Source organism: Ascaphus truei, chromosome 12 (assembly GCF_040206685.1).
Source record: "Ascaphus truei isolate aAscTru1 chromosome 12, aAscTru1.hap1, whole genome shotgun sequence".
Taxonomy (NCBI): Eukaryota; Metazoa; Chordata; class Amphibia; order Anura; family Ascaphidae; genus Ascaphus; species Ascaphus truei.
Window position 1 is genome coordinate 26089748 of NC_134494.1, and position 14661 is coordinate 26104408.

General features: G+C 41.4%; 1 protein-coding gene across 4 annotated transcripts in view; it reads right to left on the reverse strand.

Annotated features, from left to right (window-relative positions):
- The window catches only part of SBF2 (SET binding factor 2), a 344966-nt gene that overhangs the window by 229685 nt on the left and 100620 nt on the right, over positions 1-14661 (reverse strand). For all 4 annotated transcript variants that reach the window (XM_075567087.1, XM_075567085.1, XM_075567084.1 and 1 more), the window contains exon 3: positions 2260-2397. In XM_075567087.1, coding sequence (XP_075423202.1) covers positions 2260-2397 — 138 coding nt within the window. The remainder of the gene's footprint in view (positions 1-2259; positions 2398-14661) is intronic.

Consider the following 14661-nt stretch of genomic DNA (forward strand, 5'->3'; position numbering starts at 1 on the left):
TAAGGCCGCATATCCCCCCTGTAATACGCAATTTCTGAGACTCATGCAGAATGTCGATTAAATAACGGAGTGTGACGAGGGATTCACGGGAGTCATAAATGTAAGCTGACTTGTGAGGCACGAAGTGATTTATATTTCTGATGTCGTTATTTACATTATTTAGGCTTTTTGGAAGCAGGTGTGTATTTCAACTCTTGTTTATCATTCCTTTTGCATTCTTAAAAGTCAACAATTCCACTAACATCACAGCACAAAGCCATATAACATCTTCTGTACTACATTGAATGTTTTTTGTTTTGTTTGTTTTTCATGACTTAAAATATATTTAACATTTTTGTAATTTAGGGCTGAAAACAGTAGAGAATTATGTATGCCTTTATTTCTATAGCGCCAACCTGGTACATAGCGCTTCACAGCAGTGATACACGTGACAATCATATAACACATAAAGGGAATAGGCGCTTGAGACGTAAAGGTAACATTACGAAAAAGGAGTCCCTGCCCCGAAGAGCTTGAAATCTAAGTATTATACTGCAGAATATGCAATACATGGTAACGAAGTGTTGAACGTTGCAGTAATTAAGACTGCGTCTACGCAGTTATTAGAACGTCCTTGCGGTGCTCGTTTTATAAAGAGCCTCTGCAAAAATAAGTCAATAGCTCTCCAAAGCAGAAAGGCACAACAGGGTTTCCCTTTAAACGGGCCACGTGTACTCATCGATTTGTTAATAAATACAGTAAAAAAAAATATATATATATATATATATCTATATATATATATATAGATATATATATATATATATATATATATATAGTATATATATATATATAGTAAAAGCAATAATTATGCAGGGAATATGTATAGAGAGGCTCAAAAAAGACTTCACCGGTCATTGTTTTCCACTAAAGGAGCAGTCCATCCTAAACAACCCCCAACTCAGATGGTCATTCCGAGTTGGACCCCACTACTTTCTGCTCTAGGCACACCCCCCCCCCCCCCCCCCCCAATTGATCCTATTGGCCCGAGATTGGGTAACCATTTTGTTTCCCAGTGGGGAGATTTAAACCCAGTAACGACACTGGTGGTAATTATCCCGGGAACGAAGGGGGGAGGGAGCTGGAGCTGAAAATAGTGAAAATAGTGTTTTACTCTTGGTTTCCACCCAGCGAAAAAAAGAAAAAAAAACCTTACATTTAAAACTGCCACAAATTCAATACAATAGATTAGAGCTGTAGCATACATCCCAAAGCTCTTTGGTGCACGTTCACTCACACAACCCAATGTAGATTCAGGCTTTCAAAGTTCTTCTAAATGACCAATTTCACATTTCCATTTAATAATATGGAAAAACTCAGATTCCCTAAACAAGGGACTCGGCAGAAGCTTTAATTGTACAAGAGTTCGACGCAGGGGGGCCAACTCCTGTCCTCAAGGGCCACCAACAGGTCAGGTTTGAAGGATATCCCTGCTTCAGCACAGGTGGCTCAATCAGTGTGCTGAAGCAGGGATATCCTTCAAACCTGACCAGCTGATGTCCCTTGAGGACTGGAGTTGGCCACCCCTGGGTTACAGGATGATTTTACCCCCTTGGTTCTTTTATAACGAGCAATAAATGGACAATGAATCATATTTTCGATTTTGTGTTGTGCCAAATCTTTGAGACTTATTTTAGCCATTCTTACACAACAACAACAACAAACTCCTAATACTGTGTATCCCACTTGCAGTTTGAGTAACTTATCATGCGATTCGTTTTCACAATGTGTGACAAGAAATGCAAAGCCAAAATATTACTTCGCTATGATTCATAAAAGAACTGTTAATCACAAGAAGAAAAAAAAAGTATACATCTCAGACAATTCTTCAATTATATTGTAATCATTTGGATTACACGTTTCCCAAGTGTTTTGATAAGATTTCCAGCTAAGACTTCATAGAGGCAATTATGAACTCACACTACATGGCAACCTAAAAATCAATATTAAGAAAACATGTTAACAGCCAAGATTTATTTTTTAAACCAGCATACAAATAACCCCGATTTAATTTAAATGCCTTGGGGGGAGGGAGCGGGACATCTGTAACTGCCGCCCCCTCCTCCCCCAGAAAATCTCACGCCCTGCGCACCCCTGCCTTAATATATACACACACACACATATATATATATATATATATATATATATATATATATATATATATATATATATATATATATATATATATATATATAAAATTGTTATCTGCTTTGCCATTATTACCTGTAGGTTGATTTCAGCCTCGTAGAAAGTCAGACATGCGCAGTAGTGGCGATCCGAATCAATATCCGTTAGGACCACAACGAAGAACGTCGGTTGTTTTCTCTCGCGGGATAGCTGCCATCCGCCAGGCTGACAAAACTATTAGAAAAGAAAGCAAACATTAAAATTCACTCGGTATGTGCAAGCCGCCATAAATAACGGAAGCATCGACACAAAACCAAAACGTTAGATTAAGAGCAAACAAGATAACTTCCTAACGAACATTACTGCACAAGTGGCACATGGTTATGACATTCATGGGGTTACTCAAACCAGGGGGGACTCCAGGCCTCAAGCCGCGCCCCCCACCCCCCTTTCCCAACAGGTCGGGTTTACAGGATAACCCAGCCTCAGCACAGGAGGCTCTATCAAAGGCTCAGCCTTTGACTACACCTCTAATTGAGCCACCTGTGCTGAAGCAGGGATATCCTGAAAAACTTATCTGTTGGGGGGGGAGAGCTTGAGGACTGGAGTTGAGCACCCTTGCATTAAACTATGATAGTGCCAATCGTATCACTATGACACGGAAACTCCCATGGAACTCTATCGTAGTTTAATCAATAAGCCCCTTAGTGTTAAAGAACTGTGCAAATTAATGATAATGATGGGATAATTAAATATTGACTCTACTATGTGCCTTGCATTGTAACAAGGGTAGCACACTGGTTTATTTTGAACACTGGTCCTCCACCATATTTTGTCTGCCTGCCGTCTCATCTCCCTGTTATGAGGCACACTGTGCCGTTGCTTCCCTCCCACCAATCAATAAGCAATGGAGAAAACCATAGACTAGCAACATGTTTAATGACTGACATCTAGCCCACAAAAGAATGAAAACACAGAAAGGTCCAACTTTATATAAAGAAGCTGAAGAGCTTTCCTAGAAGGGCCAAATCCACGAGGTCTGTTACCTCAGGGCTCATAACATCACGTTGGCAAAATCCAGACCGGACAAGGTTAACTCGTATCCACAAAGCTAATTACATGCAAAATCAATGGTCGTTATCTCATTAGCACAGGCTTAATGTCATGTTATATTGGCACCACTTTGAGTTAGCTTGAAATAGAATTAAGCACGTTTTACCTGAAGGTGGCGTTACTCCCACCCAGACCCCGAAACATGGGTTTTTGCCTCTACCCCGCATACCCTCCAAACCCCATACTTCAGGTTCTGCATGGGAGTAACGCCACTGTTGGGTAAGACTTGCCTAACTTCTCGTTAAATCACTGCGTTAACCTTCACACACCTTAGATAGGCGTTGTTGTTAAGGGGAAACACCTATTTCGGATATCATTGTTACCAAGGTCCGTTATTATGAACTCAATGCTCAATACGGTCAAAAACAAGACAACCAAACGTTACTGAAGATACACATCAAGGCATAACGTTATGTTAACATCATGTTAACTCCACTAACGAACCTCTGAGGATCTGGGCCTAAATGTTTTTGAAAATGTGCACGGTTACAAAAAATGTGCTTGAATACTATTTTCTTATTCTCAAGGCAAAACAAATGCATACTACTATTTTTATGTGAGATTAAGTTGTCTCCGAATAGATTATTTCACATACTATCTACAGACTTCTCTGTACAATCTATTTAACACAAAATGATAATTTTTTAGACGACTTGTTAATTTGCGGGAAGCCAACAATTGACATCGTGCGCTCATTTTAGAGCCCGTTATCAGAGTCTTCAAGTCCGTCCTTTAAACATTGTACAATGCTTCTAAAACGTGTGGATAAACTCTGGAAACCATTGATGTTGCCAACGGCTTAAAGTCAAGGTTCCAAAGTAGCTTCCACCTCTTCACTGGTATATACCAGTTTTTAACTGCACTAAGTTACATACGCTTATGCTTAGGTTATTATCCCCTTCAGGGTATATTTCACAGAAGTCTCCTTTGTCTTACAGACTTAGGTTTCACTATGTATATTTATTTCTCCATTTATTGTTAGCCCAATGGAAGAACTGCAGGGATTCACTTTCTGTTTTTTCACATATGTATGGTCAATCTTTTCACCAGCAGCATGCTCCTTTCACAGAGAAGTGCGATGAATATATATTATATATATATATATATATATATATATACAAATATGTAAATATAACTGTATGCTCATCTGCATGTCTAAGGCAGGTCTGCAACCCCACCCTTCACCATTATCACCCAGCACACAACACTTCCACTGCAGCAAGGGATTCTGGGAAATGACATGCAAATGAGCACGCAGTGCCATTTTTTGCTCCAAAACCATTTTTAACATGGTTCCCTATAGGCTTAAGCTTGCTGCATGGTCACAGCTTTGAGCACAGCCAGGCTACATATTTGTTTTACATTTTCTGTTGGGCCGAATTAAATCCCTAGCAGCACACTTCTAGTTGGCACCACTATTAGGGTGTGATTAATGTATTTCGCCAATCCACTGTAACTGCTTATTGAGCAGCTTGTGGGAGGTTAGTCCCTCCTTTTCAGGTATATAATCTCCCAGTAAGGTCCCTGTAAATTCACTTTTCTTGTAAGTATCTTCACTGGTATATACCAGTTTTGAGACTTACCTTGACGTTGGTTTGCAGGCTTGTCATTATTTGATCAAAGGATGTAACCAAAAGTCTCCGTTGTCTTACAGACTTAGGTTTCACTATGTATATTTATTTCCCCATTTATTGTTAGCCCAATGGGAGAAGCGCAGGGATTCACGTTCTGTTTTTTCAACCTATTCAGTGTTGAGTGTTGGCATGTTGTAAACCTCCAAAGCGGTTATAAATACAGAAATAACTCATGTCCTTAAATGCCTCTATGGCAATTATAATAATTCAAAACTTGATCGCATGCGATGTGAAAACCCTGCCAAAATCATGGCTTTCGGGTTAATCCTCCAATCTGTTATCCTTTGCCACTTCACCTGTAAATAGATGTCTGATTTATAGAAACCCAGACAAGCATGATCAAAATCACACATCCATACGCTGCAAAAAGCTTTCCCTCCCCCAAGTCCTTCTACAAAATGATGGTGCCAAGAGGATTTATAACAGATCCTTTCCATATTTGACACAAATCACAAGTCTCTTTTTATCCTGATTACAGAGTGTGTAATATACATTTTAGACGACATACATTGTGTGTTCACCAAACTTCCTAGTCACTTCAATAGAAAACAATACATTATCCTTACATTAGAAAACAGGAAGTAAATGGAGCATCTCAAAAAGAATAGCTCGGACAAAGTATACATACTGTATACTGCAAGTTTCTCCAGATTTTTGTATTTTTTAGACTAATATTCACAAGTCTCTGTAAATAAGAGCTCCTTAATAAACATGCCCCAATAGCTACAATTTTCGGACCACAAAAGCGACATAAAACATCTAAGCATCTTCTAGACTAGGGTGCGCAAACTGGGGGGCACAAGATTTTTTTGGAGGGGGTGGGGGGTGAGGGGTCGTGGCTACATAGGCCTCGCGCTCTTTCCCAAGGCATTTAAATTAAGTGACGGGGGACCGCACGAGACCTCTGTAACTCACTTACCTTGATTCAGACAACAATGCGGCATCAAATGACGCAGCTGGGTCACGTGGCGTCATCTGACACTTGATCCAAGGTGAGGGGGGGAGCGAGCAGTGGGGGAGAGCAGTGAGGGAGAGCAGGCAGAGGGGTGAAGGGCAAAAAGTTTGTGCACCCCTGTTCTAGACTGTATATTTGTCATTTACACATTTGAATAAGTATAGAATTAAATTGATTGCATTCAAGTGTTGTACAATGCTAAATTGGTACATTATGAGTAATTAAAAGTGACTATTTTAGATTTGAAATCTATTACAGAAATTGCAACATTTATATTTCTATTTGGTAAAATACTGTATAATGGGAAACGCAAATTGAAAATCTATTAAAAGAGTATGTGTGTGTGGATGGAAAATCAGGGTTGGCAGAACAAAAAAAAAATATTTAAACCATAGGCACATTTCACTTTGAAGTCCCAAGTTTGAAGCAGAACGGCTACAATGAGTTCTACATTTTTTTGCCAAATATTTCGGATTTTTGTTTGGACCAGAGCAAAGAATGTAAATACATTACAAGCGCTAAACAAACCCTGCACGTTATTGTGGTCTTCTGAAATCCCCATTGGAAATGGCAGCCCACCGTTCACTACATGTGCTCCTCAAGTAGGTATCATACCTTATTTTAGCATGCATTAACATATAGCGTAATTGGTGCCGTTTCTACTCAAATGAGTGTGATGCATGAGGTGTGAAAAGTATCAGGGCATTGTTTACACCAGGGGCGCGCAAACTTTTTTTTTACTGTGCCCCCCCTGCCTGCTTTCCTCCGTTGTGCGCCCCCTCCTTACCTCGCGCAGAGTTGGGGTTGTGTGACTTCACATGACCCGCGGCGTCATTTGACGCCACGTTACCAAGGCAACCGTGACGTCACATGACCCCACGGTGTAATTTGATGCCGCGATGCCATAGTCAAGCGTCCTGAATCCGGCTGAATCCTGGTAAGTAGAGGTTGCAGAGGCCTCGTGCGGTCCCCCGGCATTTAATTTAAATGCCTTGGGGAAGAGCACGGGAACTCTGCAACCGCCCCCCCTCCTCCCGCCCCCCCCCCCCCCCCCCCAGTTTGCGCAACGCTGGTTTACACAACAGACAGAAACTGGTAGCCCTCTTACAGGGCCTGGCTTGCCTGCACATTCTGTTTTTGTGGTCTGACTTTAACAGACCTATTAGCTTTTTAAGAAACGAGACCACACACACAGGCCTGCTTTTGGTCTTCCTTATCCTGAAACGATTAACTCTGATACTTACGAGCCTATAGCATAGTACTGATTTCCAACTTGCAAATCAGCCCAGTGACATCCTAAGGCTTGTACTATTGTGCTGAAGTAATCACTGAAGGATTTATTGCTAGATTCTCCACCAGGCAATGCTTTCAGGAACACGGATGGGAAATTCCAAGCTGCTCAAATGAATGTGTGAATTTTCAAGTAGATGCGTGTCCAGTCCTGGACCACCAGCTATTAATGAACCATATGGAGCACGGCTCCTCAAATATGGGCCAGATTAGAAAATACGTAGAAGCAGAAGACCAATAAGCTTAGGAGCAGAGCCCTCATTACCTTCTGCATCTGTCTGCACTTGTTTGTCATCATTATTGTTATCGTTAATTTGTAAAGCGCCAACATATTCCGCAGCGCGGTACAATGGGGGGTAGAGTGTGACATCAATTATTTGTAGAGACACTTCGGGTCAAATCAAGGCCCTTCATGGCCAGTCTGAGGCCAGTTAAGTGGCCCTGATATAAAATAGCAGAGGGGAGCGCAAAGATTTGAAGCTGTGTCCCCCTGCCAGGCCTCCCCCGGTCTCGCGCCCCCTCTCCTACCTTGCAGTAGCGTCACGTGACCCCAAATGACGCCGCGTTGCCATGGAGACGCGTCTGAATCACGGTAAGTTTTGTTGTTGCAGAGGCCTCACGCGATCCCCCGGCATTCATTTAAATGCCTGGGGGAAGAGCGCGGGACCTCTGCAACCGACCGCCCCCCCCCCATACAAATTTCGCGCCCCCCAGTTTGCGCACCACTGCAGTAGCACTTGCTAAATCAGTTCCCTTTCACTTGGTATCCAATTACTTGAGATTTTACAACTCGGACTGTTGTGTTTAGGTGCAAAGTTAAGTTTTCCTTGTTTCTGTTAACTAAAAGGGTTGTTGGTATGGATTTTAATTCAAGACAGCTACAATATACATTACATACGTAAATGCTTACAAAACATACAATTTGAAATTACAAGGGCTGCATCTTTCTTGAGCAGTTTTACAGCTGCACAAAAAGTTTTATAATCCACATGAGAATCCTTAAAAATAAAAAGACAATAAGTATCAATGCCAGCATTCCTCATACAAATGAAAAATAGAAGAAAGATTCAATGACCCAGCTATTCAGGGCAAGAGGGGAACACGCGCTCCACTCTTACTAACATTTCCTGAATATCACTTGGATCAAAAATTCCCATATCTTTGTACTCCATTTAAATCACCCCCTGGGCATACTGTCCATAAGTAACCTGAAAATATATGATGTTACGGCTATTATTAGACTACTATAGTAGCAAACAAAGAAAAGTATATATCTAGTAACATTAGCAAGTAATGACCGACCTTGATTTAGAATTAGATTTTTAAATAAAAAATAAAAAGAATATATAAGAAACCTCGGATGAGGAGAAACGCGTAGAGTGTCACCAAAGCTATCACCGACTGACTGCAAACCACCGCGAGATTTCCCTGCAACCCGGAAGTACGCGAGCCGTGCGAGACGGGAACCCTCCAGTGTATCGAGTGAGGAGACTGCTTCGTAACATCTTGTCGGCGGTGTAGATCATTGAGATCAAACTGTTTATTTGGGAACCATGTGAGTGAATCTGGCATTATTTTAATCAGATATAAACTTTTATACAGTCTACACTATGCCTGCTCTTTTCTCTTATCACTGCAAGCGTTTAAGAAACCTCCCTGAACCGCACAACATTGGGGTTGACGTAAAGAAACAAACTTGCAACTTTAAAGATACCTTTATATACATGTTGCCACAGTTCAATCTGTGAGTATTCAATTCATTGGATGAATGAAATTTGGATTCCTTACCTGAAGTTGTAGACATATTGCACTATTTTGTATATGTTTCTTCTTTTCCATGCGCTCCCTAACCACCTTGGACATCGCTATATCATGAGGATTAAGAATGAAATCCTGGATTGAGGTTGAGCAGCATCGTACAAAGATATTTATTCACATAATATATTTTTTTTTCTATGTTTATAGTCACTGAACACTATAAGATGTATTTAAATCACTGCAAATTCACTTTATTATATTGTTCACTAAGATCTTTTATTTAAAAGATCACAATCTAGATTTGAGCGCTATTAGACAACACCACTTTTTCACATATCATTATCCAAGTCTACCATAAAGAGAAGACTTCACGAGAGCAAATACAGAGGGTTCACCACAAGGTGCAAACCATTCATAAGCCTCAAGAATAGAAAGGGCAGATTAGACTTTGCCAAACAATATCTAAAAAAGACAGCCCTGTTCTGGAACAGCATTCTTTGGACAGATGAAACCAAGATCAACCTGTACCAGAATGATGGGGTTGAAAAGAAAATGTGTGTGTCGTACATATATACATACACTCTCCCGCATTGAAGCAAGGGGTCTCCAGAGCGGAAACCCCTTCATTTCAGATCCAGGGACCGCCTGCTTCCGGAGATACCTGCGAATTAGGTGCTGGTAGTCACGCTCCTCGACAAGCAGGGATTTCGCAATGACTGCTGTTCCGATACTTCCTGGCCTGCGGGCCAATAGGATGCCGTGATGTCATCGGTGCAGCTTCCTATTGGCCCATGTGACGCGGGAGCTTCAAACTTTAAAGCCCTGCTTGCTGAGCCAGAGCAGCTACCAGCACCTAATTCACAGGTCTTTATCTCTGGAAGTAGGGGATCTCGGGAGCTGAAATTAACAGGGTTCAGCTATGGAGATGCCCTGCTATATACACACACACACACACACACACACACACACACACACACACACACACACACACACACACACACACACACACATTATTAACATTAAACAAAATAATTTGCCATCTTGGACTACTCCTTTAAAAGAAAGATAACTATGGAATATTCTAGCCATTTCTAGCATTCACGTCTTCCATTGTAGAAATATAACTGATCACACATTGTTGTTTGTTAAAAATAAAAAAATAAAAAAATAAAAAATAAACATTTCAGCAATGTTCTGTTCTGATTAGGTAAATGGAATAATCTCATTTATCTCCAAGAAAAAAGTATTTTTTTTTTTTTTTTTTTAAAAAGCTCACTTTTTGCAAAATTATTTAACATTTCTTAATCATTTTTAATATTTTTTTTTTACTGCAAAAACAAATGCATTGCAGGCTCTTCCATCATTAACAGAGCTAGTGCAACAAAATGTGTGAATAAGCTGCACACCAAATACGTTTTGTTTTCAATGAACGAGACGCAAGGCTTGAGAAAAAGGCATGTACATGTTCAACTATTCTTCCCAAAATATTTAGATCGCATGCCAGCAACCTAAAACAGACACGATGCAGGACAGAAAAACTGGAAACTTACAGCTTCTGAAACGGACTCATTCCCAGCAAGTAATACTGCTCTGGCAGCACAGAAACAATGGGAATTCCTTTACTGTACGCACTCGCGAGCAGGGCCCTTGTTACCTCTCTGTGTCCGTTTGTGCATGTTTGTCCTTATTTGCATGTAATTATCAAATTGCTGTACCCCCATTGAACCGCGCTGCGGTATATGTTGGCGCTTTACAAATAAACGGTAATAATACTATCCACAAAGAATCGATATTACAAACGGCAAATAAGCCTTTAGCTTAAAGTACAAATGAAAGCAACTTCAGCTGATGCAATATATCCAATGAGCGCAGTGACAGCTCATTTTTATTATTGATTATTTAACAGATCTTAGTTTAATTTCCCACTTATATAAATGAAGTAACTTTTGAGTAAGTACAACTAGTGAAAACACTATCCTTTACTCTACGTTTGGCTGCATCCAGCTGCGTACCCTCAATCTGCCACCATGGTTCAAAGGATACCTGATCGTGTGTGAGTGCCAAAATCTGCTCCCCTTAAGATGTCTACGTGCCCCCAATAAGTGCAACATGCTTAACCATGCTGTGGTGTGAAATGCTGTACAGGGAAGCATGACTACTGCCAAGACAACACAGAAACATATACAAACTAGATAATAACCATTTGACCGAACAACTCTACCCACTTTACTGCCAAACGTCAGACCCCCAACACATCTCAACCGTGTTTTTCCTACACAGGAAAAAATGGTTGTATGGCGGTGCACTGCGGCGAAACTGAACTGGACTTCCGGTGTACTAAACACACAACATATTAATGGCACATATGCAAACAAACGAGAGCCACTCTTAACACGTTTTGCGCTGTAAGAAAGCGCCATTAAAATCCTGTGTGTTTAATACACCCAAACAGTCGCCAAAAAAGACCAAGCACTACTTTCCAGCAGGTACAAATTATCAAAAAAGTAGGGAGAGCGTTCCCAAAGTGAAAAACAAAGCTAATTTATTAGCAACATGGGAAAACACAGCATACACAGACAAAAATTCCCCCACCTACGCGTTTCAAGTGTTAGCTCTTTATCAAGGTGATTAATTGAATACACCGGTAGTCCAGTTCTGTTACATCGCAGTGCACCACCATACAAACCATTTTTTCCTGTCGCCTACATCGGTTGGAGCACGCCGACAAATCCACGTGGACCGTTAAAAGGAGTGAGTAACTTGGCTTTTCATCATGCAGTTGTATATTCTCATGCAATGATCCTACTCATAGAACCATCAACCGTTGCATTTGATGTATTTTACACTCAATGGGACAAGTGACAGAGGTGAGTGAAAACGGGGGAGTTCACGGCTTCTATCCCCAAGATATCCACAGTGCACCTGGATTTATTACAATCACTAATGCATGTCACTTTGAAAGCAGTTCGCATTATATGCCTAGTTTTCAAATGCTCAGCCCGTAGGAATTACCCTGCTCACGCACGGATACTTGGATATTTTGTATCAGCATTTACATTGTATATACATTGACATCCAGTCATTATTATTGAAAAGCAACGTTTTAAATACTTTTTGCTTACTTCGTAGTCTTGATGCATTGTTGTTGACTTTCTCCAATGCTTTGTTTTTTTCCTAAACACAGTCACTTCTTACAGTACTGTATTCATCTTTATCTCCAATACTAGAAGACATGTTCAAGCATCCACTTCCATCAATACAGCACTTTGCTGCAGTTGTAGCAGATGTTACCACTCAAGAAAGAAAACCTGCCCTGCGCTCCGGCAGTTAGTCCCTGCACCCGCAGGTGTCAGTATGGTCACATGGGATGGAGAAGGAGAGTACAATAACGGACCTCTAAATGCCCGACGTGAAGCCTTCTGAAGATAGGAAGTGGAAGAAAGAAGTTCCGGCGCCACAGCAAGTGACAGACATCCAAGGTACTGCCGGATTAGTAGAAAAAAAACTTTATTGAAGACACACGGCTACACCACGATCTCCCCCTCAACGCGTTTCACGCTATGGAACAGCGTCGTCTTGGCGAAGCGCTGTTCTATAGCGTGAAACGCGTTGAGGGGGAGATCGTGGTGTAGCCGTGTGTCTTCAATAAAGTTTTTTTTCTACTAATCCGGAAGTACCTTGGATGTCTCTCACTTGCTGTGGCGCCGAAACTTCTTTCTTCCAGATGTTACCACTGCCGTTATTTAACAGTAAAGCTCTATAAGGACCTCATTTGCATTTCTGTGGCAACGCTAACGTCACGCTGCGGTCGCTGGAAAAATCAAATTGAAGTGACTTCCAGCGATCGCGACCAATACGTTGCGCCTACTATAAGCGCACGCGACGGTGTTGATACATTAGTTTTGACGCACCGTCTCGTGCCGGCACTGCAAGCGCAGCCTAAGAAGAATGTGTTTGACTTTTTAATGTGTGTCGCTATATAGTCAGGTATACTTTATATGATGACTAGATCTTTTTGTGGGTGGGAGTTTACATTCAACATAGAAGCTTGGGTACAAGACTTTACCATAATAGTCGAGGTACAACTCGCATCCAACGTGCCTTGATCTGGCACCAAACAAAGCAAACTATCTCTTAAAATGATTATAGAAAACATTTCTGTTTGTTTTAAGAGAGTACAATAAAATGTGCGGTATGAAAAATGTATTGTTGACCTTGATAAGGCCTGTCTAAACAAGATGAGCAATGGTTATTTGATTATACAAGCCGAGGTTTATCCTGATGGGAGCTGCGTTTTATGGTTTGTGTTTTGTTCTAACGGCTATCAGCAACAAAATATTTTCTGTTTGTTTAGCTAACACATCCTTTCTGCTCCACAAAAATGCAGAGAAACCTGTAAGCACATATCATGCCAGCGGGGCTACAAGAGACGGACTTCTAATGGACATCTGTCATGCGTCCCGGAAAATAAGTTACATTAAAGTTAAGCAAACATTACCCATGGTTACAGGAGACTTTTTGAAGAAAGGTGCATAAGGCTGCGCCCATAGAAGGCCAGACCGCGTTGACGCATCCGCACGCTGCGCGATCAGACTGCCTAAGCGTGCGGGCGTATGCAGCGTGCGGGCGTATGCACGCGGAAGTCAAAACTGATTTTTCGTGCAATCGGGCGGTCACGTGAGCGGTTCGCCCAATGAGGGCGAACCAGCTCCGTGACGTCTCTGGCCCGCCCATAGACACGCCCCCAGACGGCGCACGAACGAAGGCCAGGGAAAGCACCCGCTTTCCCTCAGCCTCCGCACTCCTCCGCATGGCTGCTGTGTATGGACGCAGCCTAAGATGACAATAATTCAGTATGAAGTGCATCTAACCTTCTGAATTAGACTGCTTAGGATATAAAGTAGAATATTATTCTACAGTAGCCAAACTCCAAACATACTATATCACGGCATTGTTGTGTTTGCAGCAGTTTCACGGGCACGGCAATGAAAGCAATCTTTTGAGAATAAATTAATATTGGCTGGCTTGTACCAACAGTTCTTTAAAAAAAAAAAAAAAATCAACAGGCAGAGGCCTCTGGAATGTATGTTCCTAATCCTAAAAGGAACTTACAGTAGGCCATTTAGGGTGTCTGGACAAGGAAAGGTCACTAACCTCTTGCAGAGAGTTATAGATCATATATAGAGGCATCTTTTTAGGTCTGCTATTTCTACAAGCACTCCATGATGTCCACCATCTATGGGAAATTCCACCGAACTCAAAATCCCCATGAAGCACACATACATAAATCTATGTTGGGCCTCTTAATGCTGTGTGAAAGCTGCAGCATTCTCCAGTCTCGCTTCATCACGGTGCCCAAAATCTGATTTCGCGGGCAAAAACAGATCAAATATAAGTGACAAACTAGTCTCTTTTCCCATAAACCTGTGTAGGCTAAAGGACATATTCCAAAACTTATTTCAATATAACTTTTGAAATGTTTTATTAAAAACACGAGGTAAGCGCTCCGTTTTCCGCTTCATCAGACGCACCGAAAACGCCACAGAGCAGTCCCCCCATCCTCTAAGCCATTCAGACTGCAGCACGACCTTCAGCGTGACCAGGAAGTTACATCGAGTGGCTGCAAGGTCCCAGCAGCAACTCTGTAGGGAGTTCACCAAAGAAGAAAACAGCGTTTATCCGGAGAAGTATCAGCAACTACAGAGAAGTTCTGGTGAGTGTTTTTCATTTATATGCCTATATTATTCT